This window comes from Genypterus blacodes, unplaced genomic scaffold (assembly GCF_046128005.1).
Source record: "Genypterus blacodes isolate CSIRO-AG114 ecotype Tasmania unplaced genomic scaffold, CSIRO-AGI_Gbla_v1 ptg000031l_1, whole genome shotgun sequence".
NCBI classification, from domain to species: domain Eukaryota; kingdom Metazoa; phylum Chordata; class Actinopteri; order Ophidiiformes; family Ophidiidae; genus Genypterus; species Genypterus blacodes.
In genome coordinates, this window is record NW_027466844.1 from 375,001 (window position 1) to 396,613 (window position 21,613).

At 47.2% G+C, this 21,613-nt stretch overlaps 1 protein-coding gene across 4 annotated transcripts in view; it reads right to left on the reverse strand.

Moving 5' to 3' along the window:
- Window positions 1-18,440, reverse strand: part of stxbp5a (syntaxin binding protein 5a (tomosyn)) — a 60,268-nt gene extending 41,828 nt beyond the window's left edge. For all 4 annotated transcript variants that reach the window (XM_076145868.1, XM_076145869.1, XM_076145866.1 and 1 more), the window contains exons 1-2: window positions 18,303-18,440; window positions 15,988-16,085 (exon numbers count right to left, since the gene is read on the reverse strand). In XM_076145868.1, coding sequence (XP_076001983.1) covers window positions 15,988-16,085; window positions 18,303-18,440 — 236 coding nt within the window. The remainder of the gene's footprint in view (window positions 1-15,987; window positions 16,086-18,302) is intronic.
- Between the last annotated feature and the right edge of the window lie 3,173 nt (window positions 18,441-21,613).

Here is a 21,613-nt window from a genome sequence, read left to right on the forward strand (position 1 = left end):
CCTTTCATCCGCCGTCCAATTATGATCAATGTCCCACTGTGAGGTTTAAGGACAGGGAGGAATGCGGTGTGACAGAGAGAGAGAGAGAGAGAGAGAGAGAGAGAGAGAGAGAGAGAGAGAGAGAGAGAGAGAGAGAGAGAGAGAGAGAGAGAGAGAGAGAGAGAGAGAGAGAGAGAGAGAGAGAGACTGGATTTCTCTCTGTATAACAGGACAGGCCTTAGCAATTTTGGAGGCCCGGGTGCAGAATTTGAAATTGCGACAAATAGCCAAATCTAGACAAAACAAAATTACAACCGGCTGGAAAAGTTTAACTCAAATGTTCTATTCTCTGAACCTGCATCTGCTCGTCTTTACAGGGACACACACGTAAACAAACACCAGCCCTCTGGTTTGGACAGCCTTGTTGTTGTTGTTGTCGTGGTTGTTGTTGTTGCAGCCTTAGGCCTGGCGAATATTTGAATACTCATTTTGTTAAAAACCCACCAAATGTACTCTGGGGCCCCCCTACAGGCTAGTTTGTGATATGAAACCTTGAACAAACCACAGGGGGATTTAACTTTGTAAACATACGATAAATAAATGACCAGAAGGGTTTTATTTCGACCACCATCCAAACCCCGTGGAAGGGGGGCCTCCTGAGGGTCACCGGGTCCCTAAGCAGCCCATTATGCTGCTAAGCATGTAGGGCCGCCACTGCTGTCTATGAATAATGAATACAAGCGGTGAAGCAGGAGCCAGCAAATGCATTTAGCTGTGTGTGTGTTAGAGATTCAAAGGTGGAGAGGAGGAAGATGTTTCATTAGAACACAACTTAAAGCCAAATTAACCTTTAACACGTTCCTGCTGTGAGAACACGTGGCTTTGTTTTAATCGCCCACAGGTTTCAAAGGCAAGGAAAGGCAACCATGCTGAGGTGCTTTGTCATCTAACGCTTCTGTTCTAACAGCGCCGGGGATGATTCGGTAAAAGGAAACAGTGAAGCATCGTTTTGTGACGCTTTTTATAAACTTACTGAGTAGAATAATAGCAGGGACAGGTTTAAAAACGGATCCAGGCCTGGAGCCAGAAACGATTGAACAGTTAACTACGATAAATATGTCAGAATTTGTCATTGAATTTGGTAAAATATTAGAAAAATACTCTCTCTACTCTCTAGCAAGTTTTTAAACGCTCTTAGATCTGCCCATGAATCCAAGACCTGGAAGGAAACAAAAGATGGAGGCAAAAACACAAACTCCTTGACGCGACAGAGTGCATGTGTGTGCATTTGTGTGTGCTAATCTGACAGTGGGGCTTCGTCTCTCCTCCCTCTTTTTTTCTTAACACAAATGCACACACACACACACACACACACACACACACACACACACACACACACACACACACACACACACACACACACACACACACACACACACACACACACACGCACTGTCTGGCACTGAAATCAAACAAATCCTTTCAAAGGTACCAACCAACCAACCATTGAGATTAGCGAGTGCTGGCCGATCACCGCTGCGAGCGCTGCCGTGCCAACCGATGCCCAGGCAGGCCCCGAGCTTTCAAGGACGGCTACCTGTAAGGTGCCAGCACAGCAAGAGTCACTTTATTGCCAACCACGCAGCAACACTTCACTGACTCTATACTAACACCTCAGAACTGCGTGTGTGTCTGTGATAGAGAGAGAGAGAGAGAGAGAGAGAGAGAGAGAGATTGGACGAGAGAGTGAACAGGAGAGAGTAAAGGCAAATAAGAGCGAGAATGAATTGCACTTTCATTTTGTGCCACCCTCCTTACGCCTACACACACTGGACAAACACACACACACACACACACACACACCCATGAATCAGCATAGATGCAAAGGTCAAATAAGATTGAGACGGAGGAGGAAAACAGCATTTCCTTAGAGGATCGTCGTTCCCGCTATGCATTATCTTAATGAAACAAAACACTGATCTGCAGTACGGCCCTCAACATCCTGGCACTGTTTTCTGTTGTGTGTGTTTTATTACTAATTAGGCACGCAGTCGGTACATCGTATGGCTGTCGCTGTACCAGGCGGATGCCGGAGAAGGGCATTGTGCCAAAAATGTCATGCGGCATATAAAGTATTAATCCGAGTGCCGTCCTTTGCTCTTTGATTAATGCGAGACAGAAGGCCAGCGCCCAACTACAGGCCGCCGCTAAACCATCAACATCACATACTGACACACTCACACACATGCGGGGAGACGGCTGTTTGCTTCACTCGAGTGTCTTTTGAGCGAGACGATGAATCCCTACCAGCTCTGTATAGTTCTGCTGATCTCTCTGCTGGTGCTGCAGGTTTTGTCAAATTGAAACTAATGAATGAAAGAGTGTAAATGGGAGAAAATGTAATTGTTAGGGAATAGAAAACGTATCTGCAGGTCAAAGTAATTTATTTATCTACAGCTCTGTACCGATATCTAACCGGGAATGTGCCTGGAAGACGCCCGTGATGTGCATTAAACTCCACGATGCAAAAAGAGTCAGAATGCAAAACAGACAACTGAGTCATTCTGAGATATTTAATAGTAGTGCGGTTAAAAACGGTGCAAAGAAGATGAGGAATGGCTATTTTGGACTGATGGTGGCGCTAAATGAAATCACCAAAACCCAGCACTGTCACAACTGTTACAGCATATATGACACACACACACACACACACCTGCAGAAGCACAGTGGCTGGAGTACGACAGGGAGACGAACGCTGCATACCAAAGTAACAAGACGACTGTAGATTAATGCAGGTGATGCATTAGGCTGGATTGGAGTCGTTCAGGAAGTTATTTACAGACAGGAAGATATTCAGTCTGAGTGAATGAATTGATTTAAAACACACACACACACACACACACAAATGGAGTAGAGCTTAATTAAACAACAATGCTGACTCACACATCCATCTGTGCGATAAAAAAAAAAAAAGTATGCCTCTGGCTGTGAAACAGTACAGTAACCTCGTTTCTGAGGCACCGGGGATTATATTTGTTTCAGCCACAGAACGGAGAGGACAGGGGGGTAAACAGAGAGAGAGAGAGAGAGAGAGAGAGAGAGAGAGACAGGGGGAGAGAGATGGAAACGTACACATTAGTCACATCACAGACCATACATGGCCTTTCAGGGGGCGTGGCCATGAATGAGTGCAAAGTGCAACAATAGCAGTTATATAAGTGAAGAGTATTGTCCCTATTTGTGTAATGATGTGTGTGTGTGTGTGTGTGTGTGTGTGTGTGTGTGTGTGTGTGTGTGTGTGTGTGTAAAGGTGTGTAGTGCCATGTGGAAGCCACATAAGCCGGGGATATATTTTCTGGCTGTATCGCGGCGTGTCAGGTGTGGAGCCTGTGGCGCTGCAAAAGGCAAACGTGAAAGAAAGAGAGAGAGACAGAGAGAGAGAGAGAGAGAGAGAGAGGGAGAGAGGAGCTGGATGGAGTCTTCATCCCTCTCACGCTGCTGCTCTACAGGGCCGGAGACTAGGGCTGTGTGTTTCTGTCTGCGTGTATACAAATGTATCCGCTGCATCTATCTGTCTCCTTCTCCTTCTTCCTGTCGTTCACCATCAATCCCAGACTCCCCAGATAAAGGGCTTTAGATATTTCCACATCACCGGTTAAATTCGTCCTTCCTGGGTCGGGGCGAGCGAATGAGTCGAGCTGGAAAAAACAATACTTCTAAAGTGCTTTTTTTTCGCTCTTATATATGATTGTTATAGATTTTCCTAAATGAAACCGCAAGAATCAGAATCCATCTTAATCCCCTGTGCAGATTTTGGTCTGGGCTCAATATGAGGTCAAACTAAAAATAGAGTGGCTGTAATATACGTACATGAATGCTCAACCAAAAATGATACAAGACTAAAGCTTGTTTTGGATTTTCAACTAATAGATGCAATCCTCACGCAAAGTTCAAATATAAACTATAAAATGTTAGAAGTGATTTCATTATTAAAGTCCATTTCATAAACAGCTTACTTATGCATTAACTTACGTGCAATTTCCCACTACGGCTGCTTTGCATCTCCTACTTAACGTGCTGTTGGATGAGACATTTTGCTCTGGGGCCTTAAATTATTCAATCTTTCCCTGGCTGCAGTAGAAGGTGCTCTGTCTCTGAGCCGTGGCACCGTGCCAGCCCTTTTTCTGACAGTCGGTCCACGTTTCGGCTCTCCGGCGGGGCCTGGAGATCCGGCAAGTCACTACATTAGAAAGTTTGGGGCCAATCAATCTGCCATCTGCGTTCAAGGAATTAAGTTACAAGAGGATATGTAAAAAAAAAAGATGGGCATCATTCTAGAGCTGCGTAGTATAGAAAACACTCAAACATTAATCCAGCCCTCAAGGTGGTTGAGCTAGTTACAGATGAAATCATGATGGAAACAAACAATAACACACTCATGAGTTTCTGATTTAGCTCTACTCAACTTACTACTCCTCTATCCTCCTTGCACACGAAAGCAAACAGTACTTCTTCTCTACAAGCATAGACAGGTGCACACACACACACACACACACACACACACACACACACACACACACACACACACCTTATAGAGTAAATGTACACACATGGGGAACACAGGTCACTATGATGGCTTATCCATTAAAAATGCATGGCACTGCAGCAACAGTTTCTACAAATGAGCACCAGGACCAAATATGGTATCGACTCCCACAATGTCATTCTAGCACCAGTATGAGACGACATCAACGCTTATTTAATGTATAGAGACCATAACGTGAAAATTGGCAACTCTGCCCTCATCATGTCATCAGCGATCAGTGACACCCGCAGACAGGAAGAGGAATGAACCAGACGGACCCCAAGCCCAGGCCTTAGGACCTGTTCACCACTGGCTCCTGCTGGGTTATCAAACATATTAGCTCCTTCATCACCGACAACGAAAACGGCGATGTACCAGACGGCGAGGTTGTCCTTTCCCTCGCAGCCCGTCCTTGTCATGAATCAAAGACTTCAAACTCCGGAGGAAGTTCTAGGAAGAACAAAGAGGCGACGCTTGTCTTTGAGGTGTTTTGGTGGATGCTAAAGGGGTCTCACACTCCAGTACGCACACACACACACACCAACGTAGGGCTGCTTCTGCTTCTGCTTCTGCCTCTGCTTCATCACCGGTCTGAGTTTTCTAAGGTTTGGTCGGGAGCCAGCTGTTATCCTTCCAATCTCTGAAAGTAAAGCCCCGCCCACACAGCGCCATGCGATGGCTCTGAGTCAGACGGCTGAATGGCTGCGACCACTCTGGCTCCGCTCCACGCCCCTCGCAGACGCTCCTTCGGCATACTTTATCTCCCTTCTAATTCCTATTCCTCCTCTTCACTTTTCTAAACTTAGATCAAACTTTAACGTCGACCTGGAGGCATTTTCATCCTTCCTCTCCTCTCCTCTCCTCTCCTCTCCTGTCTCTCTCCGCCGCTCCTCTTTAAGCCGCAGGCGTTCAGGTACCTGTGGTGCTGCCATGAATGACAAACCAAGGACACATCTGCAGCGCTTCAAATATTTGTATGTTTACAGCTTTGCGTCATGTTGATGCTATTCTAGAAGACTCCGTCATTGTAAAAAAAAGAAAAAAGCCAACCCAGTGTACATCCCTCCTGCTGGGTTTGTCAGCGCCCACTCAGAGGATGATACTAAACCAAACAGACACAATGTTCTGTGGTGCTGCACTCCCAGACAAACACAAGTGCAAAAATCCTTCTACTTCTCTCCCATTCTGCCTTGTGCCTCCTCTCCATACGTCCCCGTCCGTCCTAAGATGTCTGTCTCAACCCTTCCGCCCCTCCCCCCTCCCTCCCGTCCACATTACGGCGCATTCTGCTTCAATCAGACGGAAAAGCACAAACAGCCCGGCGGACGGCTGGACAGAAACACACTCATACATGCTTTAATATGTGAATGCTGCATGTCATGGGGGGAGGGGAAGGCGGCGCGCATGACAGCCGTGCAGCAGGGCATTACAGCCTGAGTCATCACGTCATGCACACACATGTGCGTCCGCCCTGTAGGCACACAGTGTGACGGCATACTAAAGGGCAGGCGACAGAGGAGCAACAGGGAGGATAAATATCACCGCAGCAACCAGCAGGGCGAGGAAGGCCCCACATTAAGATTCACTTATTTGTAAGCAAAGACAAATTTTGACGGAAGGGGAATCGTACTCGCGCACGCATCAGGGCACTGGGTTCACTCATGCAAAGTCCATTATAAAATCACATGGCTTTAGGCAGGCGGCAGCAACGTTTGAGTCAGTCTGCAGACATTTGGAGCCTTTGCCGTTTGTTTGGGATGCGACAGCGACGCAACTGCTCCGTCAATCAACACCAAACACACTGGCTTTTGTATCACTGTAAAAAATTGGACATTTGTGGGTTCAGCGCGGCCCACACGTGTTGTGTGGTGAAGCACTGCGGTTCACCACACAACAGGCTCCGAGCGTCGTGATGCACCAGCTTGCTTACTGACACATCCAAGATTTCTACAAATTAAAAAAATGAAGTCATTATATAACTTCTTTATACTGTGAATCAGTGTTTCCTGCACAACTGCCGCCGTACCAGAGGACAGTTAAATGTTCCTGTTTTGTTTTTGTTTTGGGGAATGGAAGAAGCAGCAAAGAATTATCTTGAGGTAGATATCAGGAGTGTCTTGTTAGGCTGGAATACAATGTAAACAACTGCCAGCGTTTATATTCAGAGTGGGTTTTAGCTTTATGACAGCTTGGTCCAGTTTCAATTCCATACTATGCCTATGAAGCACATGGTCACACAGCAGTCCAGCCTTGTTAGCTAAAGCAGACACAGAGACGCTAATATACTCCAGCTGGAGTTGTTTTAGTCAAGTGTGTAGAAATGTGCCTTTAGCAAAGAAGGTGAAAGGCATAAAATAGAACCAACAGACTCAAATGATGTAAGACTAAGTGTAAGACTTTAAGCTTTAGCACATCTGAAGTAATGAAACAAGCAGAAACGTGTCTGTGGGCCACATCAGATACTTCACCAGGGATGTACGTTTCCCTGGATGCGAGACCTTCAAGAGACTAAACACACATGTATGAAACGGCAGGCATGGACACACACACTCTTATGTATGCGGCGGAGATCAGGCACAGTTCACCCTATGCCTCGGCCTGTGAGAGCCTCTACACACACATTCACACGCAAACCCATCACGCATACATACTCTTGCAGTTGACAGGCAATTCCTCAAGGTCTAGTGTGCCGGGAACCTCTGATCCACCTCTCTGTGCGTGTTCTGAGCCCTGTGTCTGTGTGTGTGTGTGTGTGTGTGTGTGTGTGTGTGTGTGTGTGTGTGCAGGTGTAAAGGCTCTTGCAGACGGAGACAAAACGTCAAGGATTTTGTAAGGTCATAACCAACAGTTTACAGAACCCCGTGGCCTTTAGGTGATCATGGTTTCGATTCTTGTGTGTCTTTAAATCACAACCATCTGCCTGTGAACAAACCTGTTACACAATAACTGTATACCGTATATGTAGCTGAGAATGGGGTTGTGACAATAGTAGAGATTTATGAAGTAACAGACCCAAACCTTGACTCGAGAATGACCTGCACTACACCGGAAAGATCTCAATCAGATCTGAAATCAGTAAGAATCCAAACCAAACGTGGCATTTTCAACACAACCCAAACCCAAAGGTATCTTAGAAACAATATCCAAATCTAACCAGGACCAACATGAACAGCTGGGTCCCGCCAGGTTCAGACAATGTCAGTCCCTGATATATGTGTGTGTGCCTGGTGAAAGTCACACTCCTTTCCCAGTAGAGAAGCAGATTCCCTTCCGGTGGATATGGGCTTCATACGATGCTGCGTATCTTAATACATCCTAGTGATTATGACTTTAACTGCAAGTAGTGCACGCCAAACGAGCTCTCTCCTCTGCTGAATTAGCCTCTTTCTATTTGTGCAAGAAAACAGAAAGAAAAGAAATGTTCACCAAAACAAATGAAAAGAAAACGTATTCGACATCCAATTACGGAGGGAGCTGAGCACACCGAGGCAAAGTGGAAGATTACCTTGTGAGGCAAAAAATAATGAGCTGCAGAGAATCAGCAGGGAGACCGGGAGCAGGAAATAAATCAGTAATCTCCGATTTCCAAAAAACCCTACAATCCTAAAACAACGACACAATTATACCCCCGAGAGTGTGACTGATGGAGAAGAGATAGAGACCCAGCAGGTGGTACTGTAGGAGATAAGGTAGAAAGGGCGAATGAGAGGTAAAGATAATTCCTTACTTATTTCACTGGGGTGGTCCCGTGGAGATGTGGAGGTCAAGTCAAGGTCATCAAAGGGAAAAACTGAGACGACAAAACCTTTTACGTCTCAGCGTTCTGTAATCCAGTCCCATTACAGGCACGGCGGGGGGCGCTATGCTGACCTGACAGCTTCTGCTACATTCAGTCCTGTCACACTCACACACCTCCACGGCCGACGTCGGCAAAGTATCAGCCACACGCCCACACACACACACAGACACACACACAGGCAGATGCTGCGGATCCCTGTGGAGAGACTGTGGGGAGATCAGAGGTTTCTCAATCTGGCATATCACTGCAAACGCAACACACCTGATGGAGATGATCATCTGGTGGGGCAGGAAGTGGAGGACGGGTGTGGCACGTGAGGGGCGGGATGGTGAATTGAAAGATATCACATTGTCGTTCCACCTCGGAAACGCATTTGGATTGATCTGGTATGGCGCGCCGCTCTGTCACTGTCATCTGTGATTTGATACGAGACAGTGACATTACACTGAGACGCCGCGTTTACAGCATGTACGACAAAGTGACATTTATATCCTCAGACAGGCACGAACTATCAGGGATACCATCGTCTCCTCGGGGCAAGAGAAATACAATTTGTAGTTCCAGGTCACTCTTATTTATGACACGTAAGTGCTGCAAACAAACCACAATATGAAATCAATAATAAGGGAAAAGAGTTACCAAGCTGCTAATGAAAGCTTGGGCTGACGATTAATCAATGTATATCCGATTATTCGGTAATATGACCCCACGCTCCAGCCCAGTTTGTAGTGGTAACGAACCATAAAGTGCCATTAAACAAAAGCATGGAGTTAAAGGATTCACACATACAAATATCGATTAATAATCATAATAATCTGTAGATTAATCGGTTGACAGAATAATCGATGGCGTACATACCAGAACTCCTGAATCTGGCCGCTGTGCACAATGACAGTAAACATGTCCACAGGCTCATTTACTTTGGGAATTTGTCTCTTGACGGTGTGGGACATCTGCGGCCCAAAGGCTGGACGTGTGGTCAAACCTCTGGGTCATGAGTGCTGTTACAGTGGAGAAGAGTATTCAACCGGGAAGAACACGAGTGCAAATCAATAGGCATGTGGTCCACACACAAGTGGCCCTGGCAATGCTGAAACAGCGTCCGTCTGACGAGAAGGCTGTCATAAATCAAAACGGGTGACACCCCCCCGCGTCTCCCTGGGTGTCACTGTCTGAGGGTTAGAGCGGTGCAGCAGGTAGATGCAGCACACAAGAAGACAGGATGGAGCTTCAATCCTGATTTATGGGGAAATCATTGCCACTTTCCCCACCCGAAAGAACTGAGAGAGAGAGAGAGAGAGAGAGAGAGAGAGAGAGAGAGAGAGAGATATAGAGAGTGTGTATGTGTGTGTGTGTGTACGACGGTCAAGTCGAGCACCGTCTGCCGTCTTTTGGGAATCATTAGTGTACAGGTTGGTGACCTTTCAGGCATCTGTAGTCTCTGTAGCCTCCTGCCTCGCTGTATCTCACACACACACACATACACACACACACACACACACACACAGTTCAAACACACGCGCTGTTTTTGTTGTTGGTGTGCAGCTAAATTAGGTTTTCATCCTGTTCAAGCGGGATGTAGCAGGATGCTTTGTTGTTCGGTGTTCGATGTTTTACTCCCCGGATGTCGCAGTGCTTTCATGATATAATGGAGCTCATTCTCTTGGAAACTGCAAGCTTTCGCCTTCAGCACAAACCTTCAATCATTTAGACAATTTGGGGTCTAGGGAGTTTTTGTTGGACAATGCAGGTCTGGTATAGCTGTGTAATATTATAGTCTCCTTCCTAACAGCGTGGATGCAGTGGTGTACCTGCATGCTGTGTTTTAAGTCACCCATGAAGAAGATGGGAGAGGAGAATTAGGCTCAAACCGGCATGAAGACCCAGGCGACGTTGCTTCTTTAGTATTCCACGCCCGGCCCTCGATGTTAGCCGCTGTCCGGGTCAATGAGATTTCTTCTCCTTCAGTAACGTTGCTTTCTTGGCAAACACAAATATCGCATGGCCCCTTGCACTGTAATGGCTTGCCGGGGAGAGCGAGAGAGTGAGTGAGAGAAAGAGAGAGAGAGAGAGAGAGAGAGAGAGAGAGTGAGAGAGAGAGAGAAGGAGTGAGAGAGAAGGAGAGAGGAAGGCCACGCATGTTATGTCTCTGTGCTCGCTCGCTCGCACAACACACACGACATCGTCTTCTAAACTTTTCCATTAGAGAAGCCGTGACTTGCACATAACTCCGAAAGCCGTATGTGACACTTGAATACACACACGCACATGCACATAGCACACAGCACACACACACACACACACACGGGTCTATCATTTTAAAGAGACTCGAGCCAGCAGAGATAAGGAGCAGGGGAACAAGAGGAGTAAAAGCTGCAGTTGAATGTTCAGTAAATTATTGAAGCAGGCCATCGTTAATCATCCTAAACCCTGATCCCATCTGGCACACGGGGAGGCTACAGGCACTAAGCAGGGCGCCCCCGTCAGGACAGAAAGAGTACCTGCATGGTCGTAACACTCCAGCAGACACATTTGTTTCCAATTTCTACCAAAAAAAGAGAGAACAAAACAGAGGGAGCTGAGTGCTTTGGGAGATGTTGAAAAATGAAACCTGGTGCAAAAGAGGTTTTTGATCAAGCGTACATCACTACAGTGCACACACACACACACTCTTGGGCATTACACACAACCCTTGCTGCAGTGACAGTGTTAAGTTGACGTGCACCGGGCTGACATGAATGCCAGCTCTTTGCAGCTCCCTGGTGACCTCGCCACATACTGCTAACCATTTTCTAAAATGTTATGTGGCAGTCAGAAGCTGACACACACACACACACACACACAAGCACACACACACACAAACGGTGAAATCAGGTCAACAAATCCTTGATTTTGTTGATACCTCTTTACTGATCCCACATCATATTAATGAGAATGTGGCACAGACGCACAAGGTTATCACACACTGCATGTCAATCAATGCATGTCACACACACACACACACAGCAGCATTACTCCTTTGATGAGATTGTTGACGTCTCAGTCAGCCTCGTCGTTTGCTGCGTGGAGCTACAGCGCAGCACGTTATGTAACTAAACACAGACGCAAACACACAACCCCGGGCCCAGACACAGATAAGACGAGAGATGGGAGTGAAGACGCCACAAACACAGACGAATACATGAATAAGCAAATGATGTGCGACCTGAAACCAAGCTCAAACAACAACAAGCTTGCAACAAACACAACTAGAAACTGGACTCATCACGTTTGTTTACATTTAAACTGAAACAAGCAGGCTGGAGTCATTCTGATAATGCTTCACCTAATCGATCGATTATCATTAACACACACACACACACACACACACACACACACACAGAAACACACATACAGTATGCTTCAGTGAGTCGACTCTGTTCTATAGGCAAGCGGAATACATTGAAATTCTAATCAAAGCTAGTTCAAAAATAAGACATAAGAAGACTCTTTGCAGAATTTGAGCCACAGATTGAACGCCTTCAAATGGGGTTTAATATATTCAACTGCAGCCAACGTTTACGCCAATTTCTGCATCCCTTTTTTGTCCTTTGTGTTAGAGGACACGTGGCTTGATAAGCGTCTCCTGGCGGGGGGCAGAGGGCAGCGCAGGTTAGTGAGTGAATGATGATGAGCGATGACGATACGTCACAATCAATCTGTTCCATGACCCGTGGCGCTGGTGTTACTGCAAAGTGCAATGCGGATGTGTGTGTGTACTCATCAGTCAAACACACACACATGCGCTGGTGTGTGTGCCCAAAATGTAACTACCTCCTAATGTCTTTACCGACATAACCTCACGTGTGTTACAGTGTGTGTGTGTGTGAGTGCGCCCTGTGATGTCCTGTGCCAGCCGATGAGATAATCTAGCGAGCATGGAGTGACAATTTCATCTATTGATCCGCCTCTCGCTGGCTCCCAGGGAGTCTCTGAGTTATGGTGCTGCCATCGCTCCTGGCCACCACCAGTAAAGAGCCGTTTCTCTGCAGAGGTGAGCCGCCACTGTGGAACACACACGCAGCTGCAGACTAACCCACCGAACACACACACACTTATACGCATATACATAAAGAGAGCTTTCTGTTTGGTTTGAGCGATGCTAGTAAAGTAAAGAGGAGCGGAGCAGAGCAGCAGATATGGTTGTGGTTGGTCGAGGCAAAATACCACACGAGAGAAACATCTTTATTTTTCTCTTATACCACTCGAACAAAAGAGTTTATTTCTTCCATTCAGAAACACACGACACAGCAACTCTGCGTATTTTTGTTAAATTACATTGCTAACCCAGTGCTTGCACAGCAGCACCTCCTCTAAATGCTCACAGCTCCTGCTAAAGAAAGACAATTTTTACTGCAGAGATATTGTGCAGGGAACAATTGGAGAGTTTGTGTGTGTGTGTGTGTTTGTGTGTGTGTGTGTGTGTGTGTGTGTGTGTGTGTGTGTGTGTGTGTTTGTGTGTGTGTGTGTGTGTGTGTGTGTGTGTGTGTGTGTGTGTGTGTGTGTGTGTGTGTGTGTGTGTGTGTGTGTGTTTGTGTGTGTGTGTGTGTGTGTGTGTGTGTGTGTGTGCAGTCAGGCATATCTGTCTCGGTGCATTACTACACACAGATCAATAAGGATTCTATTCTTGGCCATTCGATGCTAAAGCAGGGGATAGCCTGCCTCTCTCACGCTTTCCTATCTGTACCCTCACTTTCCTCTGTCTTGTCTGGCTCGCCCCCTTCACACCACTTCTCCTTTCACTCCTGCAGACAACACCAAAGGGACACCATCATCTCCCCAACCAGACCGGAGAGGCAGAGGCGAGGCATTAAAACCGGGGAGTCTTTCTAGGGGGGGGATCACAGAAGTGATTGGCTTTATGGCTGGAGGGATCAGCCGTCTGCACAGAGGATGCACACACACACACACACACGCGCACACACACACACACACACACACACACACACACACACACACACACACACACACACACACACACACACACACACACATATACACTTTCACACACCTCCTGTTCCTGCTGTAATTCTCAGTGCTCTGCCATGCTGCCAGGCTCAGGCCCTTGATCTGCCACTTCCTGTAATCCTCCGTGGAATCGGGGTGCAGCCAAATGTCCTGGCAGACCAGCCGGGCAAACAAACACACATCCACACAAACACACACACACAAGCAGCCGCTAACCGCAAGAAATAACCCCTGAGAGACAGAGACGTACTGTACATATCAACCAAGAGACTCAGGGCGCTTGTCTCTCACGTTCAAGTGCCAGATTTGACAGAAAACCGAAGAACTCTGACAGTCTGAGAGCTGGAAACAAGGATAGATGAGCCCAGAGCTGATCCCCTCTCAGGTAACACACATGCAAAACAAATGCAAATAATCAAACAGAGAACCCGATAAAACATGACAGTGCGTCCTGATTAATGAAAACAACACAAGCCACATTTCCTGCTGAGTCCATTGTTTTCAATATAAGGACACCTCAGAGTGAATTATCACAGTGCGTTCGCAAGCACTTTCAAACTTTCAATTATGCCGCAATTAAGGCAGTTAATCGTTGTTTCAAAGGTAGAATATGCACTGTAATGTGACTGAGGAACGGCACAAATCAAAGTAAACTTACTCCGGGTAACAGACCGTGATTATGAGATGTTACACTGATTTATTAAGACTGTAGACGTCCTAACCTGAGCATGATGCCTTCCATCTCACCTCCACGTCGTTTATACTCCACTCCTATTGATTTCTTGCATGTCTCCCATTGCATTTTTGTCTTTAATTGCAGTAAGTAAGTATTGAGTGCATGAAGACGTACAGATTGCTACTGAACAACAGGACCTATGACCAAATCCATGTTTTTAAAGTTCATTCATCGCCAGTGCAACCTGAGGTTAGATCTGTTTCATCAGCAAAAGTTAGGTCGGTAACAACCAAAGCATGTTGCTATGGTTACCGCCACCTTACTAAGCCTTTCGGAACTAGTTCAAATGTTGATTAGAATGATGTCTACATGTCAACACCTGCCCACTAATCAGAATCAAGTATTCTCCGTTGCCATGGTTTTAAAGTAACATTAATCTAGCATTAGGAAAATTTTTCAACCGACGTTTCACAATGCTGATGCCAAGCTTCATAAACAGGATCCCAGCCAGCCGGTCGACTCAGCACCTATAACACAGCTTCCACCAGCCGCCACCAGCTGGATGTGAAATCATGAATCCTCCATTACGCCGGCTTCATCTGCACGGCGGCGGTATCACTGTCATCAGATGAGAAGATAACTGCGCCGGCACCAATGAATAGATGGATGACTCCCAATTCACCTTCTTCTGACTCTGATAAGGCTCAATCTGATCCACATCACTCACAGAGGGGGAGAGAGGGAGAGAGAGAGAGAGGTAGAGAGAGAGAGAGAGAGGGAGAGAGAGAGAGAGAGGGGGGATTCTTCTGAGCATTCAATTTCAAAGTGACCAGTTTGAGCCAGAAGTAACTACCTGACAAGATCGTTTCAACCTGGATCAGGACGGTCTGAGGGAGAGAGGGCGTCCTGATCTCTCTGCTGATGGCTTATGGGATTCTTTCTGGAACCCCAGTCAGTCAACAATGAGCACCCATTACGCTGAGTCAACAGCTCTGACATGGCAGAAGAAGAGTGATTATTACTTTGACTGACAAGTACACCTCCAGATTCCTCAGCATCTCTCTAAAGAGTCAAATGTGGCTGCGAGTGAGTTCCAGAGAATCTACTCACACTTCCTTTATGAAGCATAGAAGACACACTAAAGCAGCCCTCACTGACGTCTTATTAAAGGCCTATCAAACCCCAGCTCGGCTCCATCCCGCTGCCTGCGAGCGTCTCTGCTTTTATCCTCACCTTTCCCGGCGCGGGGGGGGAATGAGACTGAGTCACAGCCATAGCTGCCAGCACACGGGAGGGGGAGGGGGGAGTGAGGGACAGCAGAGCGGACGGCGCTTCATCACACCGTAATGAGCTGGCAAAGGCTGTAGGACAGGCAGGAGAACACATGGAGGACCTGTAAAAGCGGCCTAACACAGGCGAGCTCGCGGGCGTTCTCCGAAGCTATACGACTCCCCGCGGTGCCGTTTCACCGCAAGCTGTTGTCCCTGTTTGTGTTACCGTCCTGATATGGTACAGGAAGACGACAAACTACCGCAAATCACTCAGTTATGCTCAATTCCGGCAAGCGCTGGAGCGTTTGGCTACACGGCCATTGACTTTGTCTGTGGTTTCAAATGAGCGAACAATGAGGCAGTGTGAACAGAAACATGTGGGAAACTGAGTTAAGTGGTCTTTTATTTATGGTATATATGGTTGAATTTATCATAATATTTTGTAATGGAGTTAAACACTTCATCCCAGATAAACAATTATCTGCGATGTCCATCTGTACGCTAAAACACACACACAGCATCATCCCGAAACATTTAGAAGGTGAGACTGATCACTTACCTTGTGCTGATTGAGTCTCGCCCCGAGCCGGAGGCCCAAAAAGGACCCCAGGGGCCACATGGTAGCCACAGCTTAACCTACAACAAACTAGGAAGGCCAGGGAAAGGATACAGTCTGAGAGCTCCAGTCTGAGTGCCGATGGCCAGGATCTTCTGCACGGGGTCGAACGCCATGGACGACGGCTGATAGGGGAAGCCATGACGGACAGTCTGTGGTGGAGGGAGGAAGGAAGGAAGGAGAGGCGAGAGAGAGAGAGAGAGAGAGAGGGAGAGAGAGAAAACGCGTCAAAGATGATTTCAATTTGGTTATCGCGGCAGGGGTGTTGTTTTTGTCAGTGGGGATGTGACACACTTGACTTTGGTAAACAAAATGCACAGATGGATGTGGAACGTGTTAGGAAGCGAGGAATGTAAACCCTGAAATTGCACAATCAAGAGGAAATGAAAGAGAGGCAAAACGCTCTTCCTATGCATGCGCGCCATGATCCTCCTGATAGTTGGCTCGGCTGTTTAAGTTCTGTTTATATCACGGGCCCATACTCAGACTTTCTTTCTCTCTTTCCTCCATGTTTATCTCTCATCTTCCTTCTCTCGCTGCCTCCCACATAAAGTCGTGATTACATTCAGGTCTAGAAATAAATGAGGAAAAAACACCAATAAGGTGGCTTTGGTTGGATTTGGGGCCTTGTACTGTGTGAGGTGTTTCTTTTTTTCTGGCAACTTCCCCCTCCTCCTCTATATATGTGTGTGTGTGTTTATGTGTGTGTGTGTGTGTGCTGTGGCTTTATGGCATCAGTCAGCTGGCGGTGGGTTGTTGGATTTGTTTGCTTAGAGGAGGATCAGAGGGCTAAAGCTGGTTACGTAAGAGGCTCTCTACGTCGCAGAGAGACCTGCTTCCCTCGCAGAGAGACAGTACAGCCGGCTCCTGTCCAGACAGACGGAGCGTGTTGCTGGAGAGACGTTAGCGTCTTGCTCAAGGACACTTCAATCGGTGGCACGGCTGTTGACTGACAGGCCACATTAAGGCTGTTGCAGGGAGGTGAGGGACGGCCTGTCTCACAACTAGACCGCATTGACCCCACCGAGTCCTCTCATCTGCAGTGCATTCACTCCATGCAGTTAGGAAAATTGCAGGAATTCCGACAATACTAGAGTACTTGATTAGAATAAAACGACTTGCTGGAAAGCCTGATAACAATCACTATACAAGTCTGCTACAATCTCACTTGTTAAGTCGGTGGCGAGAGAAAGAGAGAGACAGAGAGAGAGAGAGAGGGAGAGAGAGAATGGAAATCAATAGCAAGCACACAGTGTTGTCCACAACGGGCCACAATTAGGAAAATCCTGATTTTATATCATGGGGGAATTCGCTGCAGCATGCACACACACGCACGCACGCACACACACACACACACACATACACACACACACACACACACACACACACACACACATACACACACACACACACACACCGCATGTGTTTATTAACTCCATCCATCCTAAGTGACTGATTGTGGGGCCGATTCAGAAAGAGGGCAAGGCTCTCTCTTTCTTTTTTTTCTTTTTTTCTTTTTTTTAAACAGACCCCCCCCCGCCCTGTTCACTTCAGGCGCCACCATCAGTCGCCAATGGATCAATGAGCTGGAGAAGCTGGGGATAATGTGTAATGTCTAATGTGTGTGTGTGTGTGTGTGTGTGTGTGTGTGTGTGTGTGTGCATGAGAGAGAGAGAGAAAGGGAGAGAGAGGAGGATGGAAATACAAAACAAGGCTGATGAGAGGAAGACACACACACACACACACACCGTTTTCCCTAATCCAAACCCTACAGATTATGCAAGAGGGGATCAGTGTGGCCCAGCCCCTGTGACAGTTCATGCCATGCGCACATCAACAACGGTCGCAGCTCCACTCATGCATTTCCACGCAGATGGCTTTATAATAGTGGATCTGCAACAAAAACGGACACGCGGCTTCCAAATATGTCCCGCAGGAGAAATAACACTAATAATAAGAAATCCCCTCCGTGTTGTTGTATTTCTCGCGGTACAGTATATGCGCATTGGGTGTTAGAGAGACTACAGGGACCCGCCGGAGAAAAACGCTTAATAAACTGCGAATAAACCTTTGACCAGCTGGCGTCCGTATGTGCTCAGAGTGAGACAATGGAGTGATGTGGTGGCGATTAACTCGTCCCATCCCGGGATGCAGCAATAAGGGGCTCACTTGCACCTGCTGGATCCTGGGATGGGATGAAAGGGGGGGGGGGGGGGGCGCGGTGATGGGGAATAACACACCAAAAGATCTGCGTATATGAGGAGGAAGAGGAGGAAGATGAGGAGGAGGGGGGAGGGGGGGGCGTGATCAATACAAAAAAAAAAGCTGTGTGTGATAATGACAAAAAAGAAATCATACGTGTCGCCCACCTTGCAGAGCTGGAAATGCTCGGACTGGAGGGTCTCCTGGATCAGATGGTTCTCCTGTGGCCCCACTTGGACGGACGGGGTGGAGGAGGAGACCTCCTTCAGGCCGTCCAGCACCTTCCTGATGTTGAACTTCTTCATTTTGAGACTGCAGAGCACAAAAATTGAGATCACCCGCAAAATATAAAAGAGGATCGACACTCTCTCTCTCTCTCGCTCTATCTCGCACTCTCTCTCTCACAAACACACTCTCTCTCTCTCCCTCTCCGCTCACATTTTTTAGTGCCTGTTTTTTAGCGCAGTCTCCATGCTGGAAGCCTCTTCTGCTGCGCGCCGCACAGGTCGCGTTCTCGGCGTGTGAATATGTGGGGAAGATACCCGCTTGTCGGCTGCTGAGGCTGCGGTGTGATCTCGCTCCGAGTCCGCCGCGCTGTGCCCCCACTGCGTCTCGGTCCCTCCTCCCCTCCCCTATGCGCTCTGTGCGCCGCTGAAGCCGAGGCGGACACGCAGCAGCAGCGCAGGAGCAGCAGCAGCAGCAGCGGCGGCGGTGGTCGTGGTTGTGGTTGTGGCTGTGACGCTCCTCTTGCGCATGTGTGACAGAGCAGAGCAGAGGGTAGAGCAGAGAGAGAGCAGGATAGAGCAAAGAGAGAGCAGAGCAGGGGAGGCTTCAGCACGCAGATCCCGCCACCTTACCGGCTTCCTCTCCTCCTTTCATCTCCAACACAGCGACACACACACACCCCTCCCTCCCCTATCATCCCTGCCTCCCTCTCTCTCTCTCTATCTCTCTCCCTCTCTCACGCACACACAGTCACACAGCATAGGTTTTGCTCCACTGCACCTGGTGATGTTGGGATGCAGCAGCAACAGCAGCATCACTCTGTGTGCCTCTCTCTCTTTGTGTGTGTGTGAGAGAGACTGAAGACCGCCAACAGACAAGCAGAGACAGACAGGGTGTGTCTCCCCAACCCAGGTGACCTTGCAGGGTCCCCATGAAAAGGCCTTTAAGTGTGTTTTCATTCCTTCCTACAAATCTACAAATAAACATCACCCAAAACATATTACGCAATGATTCATTCAAATATTTCATTTTTATTTTTGTTTTCCATGACCTCACCAATGCTTGCATCCTCTATTTGTCAGTCTGGAATATAGCACATTTAAAATAATATACACACACTGAAATACTGAATTTTGTCCCCCTTTCCATTATAAACACTTCACATTGAAAAGCTAGCATCAATATGCAGTGAATACCAACATTTCTGTACTACCTGGCATTTTCCTATGCTTCAGATAAAGAAAATCTAATATATGCTTTAAAATGCAAAGGCTGATTAATATAGAACCTAAAAATCAAGACAGTATAAAACTATGATTAGTAGTCCTGCAGGTAGGGTGAATCTATTTCCAGGTGAATGTTTGTTTGACTTCCTGCAGCCACAGTATCATGATTATAATTACAACCTGTGAACAACATATGTACTAGTCAGAGCAGAGTGGAATCTCTCTCCAGCTGCCAGCCCCTAAAATGCTGACCCATTGCTCATGGGTAGAGGCAGAGGCTCCCAGTAATGGCCGCTGTCATGACACTGCTTACAGTATGACAGGCGTTTATTCTGCAGCCTTTGCAGTCTAGCAGCAGCTGCTTCAGTGATGTACCACTCCCACAAGTTTATCAGTGCACAGTTTCCCCCTTAAGGCCTAAGTGACTTTAAGTTTGGCACAGCTGTGTGTTTGTGTGTGAGGTCACAGATGAAAGTATCGGCCTCGACAAGCTCAGCTGAGGCTGATCATGCCTGAGTGACACTGACGCCGCCACCTGTACGGGCTGTTTGCTAAACACGCTCATCGTCGACAGGTGCCCGCCGGCAACAAAAGGCCGGAGTGCAATGGTGGAAGTAATAATCTGTGTTTGTGTTCTTGCTAACAACATCTGATGCCAACCCCAGCTCCTGAACCAGAAAAGTCCAAAAAAGGCTTTATTTCAATACGATCTAAGTCTAAACCGCACTTCAGTATAAGCAGTGCTGACAATACGAGCGAGTCGTGAGCTACGATTTGTCGGAAACGCCGCTGGTGTAAACGACACATCAAGGAAATGATAGATGCCGTTTCATAAAAGGGCATAAAAAGATATGAAGAGGAGCGGCGAGCAAATTATTAATTCAGTAATTGTATCAGGGTGGCTTGAGAACAATTGTTGCCATACTGATTTGCATAATGAACTGAAATTGACCACACACACACCTTCCAGCCCCAACTGACACCCCCCCTGATCCAGAATACATTACGGAGCCAAAACAAAGAGCTCCTTATTAGTCAGTCCTTGCATGTGTGCGACCCTGTGTGTGTGTATGTGAGTGATGTAGAAGGGGAGGGCTTTTGGCAACTCTGACATCAGTGATTTAATTTAGCACCATTGTGTTGGGGCCGGGCCATTCATCTGGCGGCATTGTGTGTGCGTGTGTGTGTTGTATTTAGAGTCTGACTGCTGTGTTTGTGCTCTTTGATAAGGCTTTCCATTGAGCCCGTGCTGTACTCCTTTTTTTCCCTTTTTTTTTTTAAAGGGCCAAAGTGCAAAGTGAGCAAGATGGAAAGACAAAGAGAGAGAAGGAGGAAGGGCAAGCAGAGGTCTAACTCTCTCACACAGGTGGGGTTATTGCACTATACAGAAACATCTCACGGTCAAAACTGTGTGTGTGTAATGCAGTTACAATGATTTTCAGTAATATGCCTTTTAAATCAAAACATAAAAGAACCATCCAATCAAGCAAACGTCTCTCTGAAAGCACCACAAAAGCACAATCACCCAATCCAGGAAGGTGTCTGTATTTTTCCAGCTATACTGATTATCAGCTCGGCTCCAGCGAGGCCAATTCCATTCATAGATTGGACGCGTTCCTATACTGTAGCTTGCTCAATCTGCCTTAGCCCCGCAATCACAAGAGCCCCCAGCACCTGTATTATCTACGCCTTATCGTTGACATGAAACGACCTTTGGAAAATATGCAAATGTAGCGCATATAGATGTATGGATCCTTAAGCGCAGTAGTGTGGCGCAGTAATCCAGTGCTAATCCCAGGCCAGGGGTGAAGGTGAATGGACCAGCGGCGTCTCCGACATGTCAAGCAGCACAGACTCGCTGGCTTTGCTCCAGGGATTTACATCGACGGGGGAAAGGCAACACAAAGGCATCAATGTAGAATTAACAAACGGAATAGTTTCCCCCTGAAGACACATTGGCTCAACAGAGGGTGGAGGATAATGGTTGAAGTGCCCTGAAAACGCCAACGCATACAAATCTGCATATT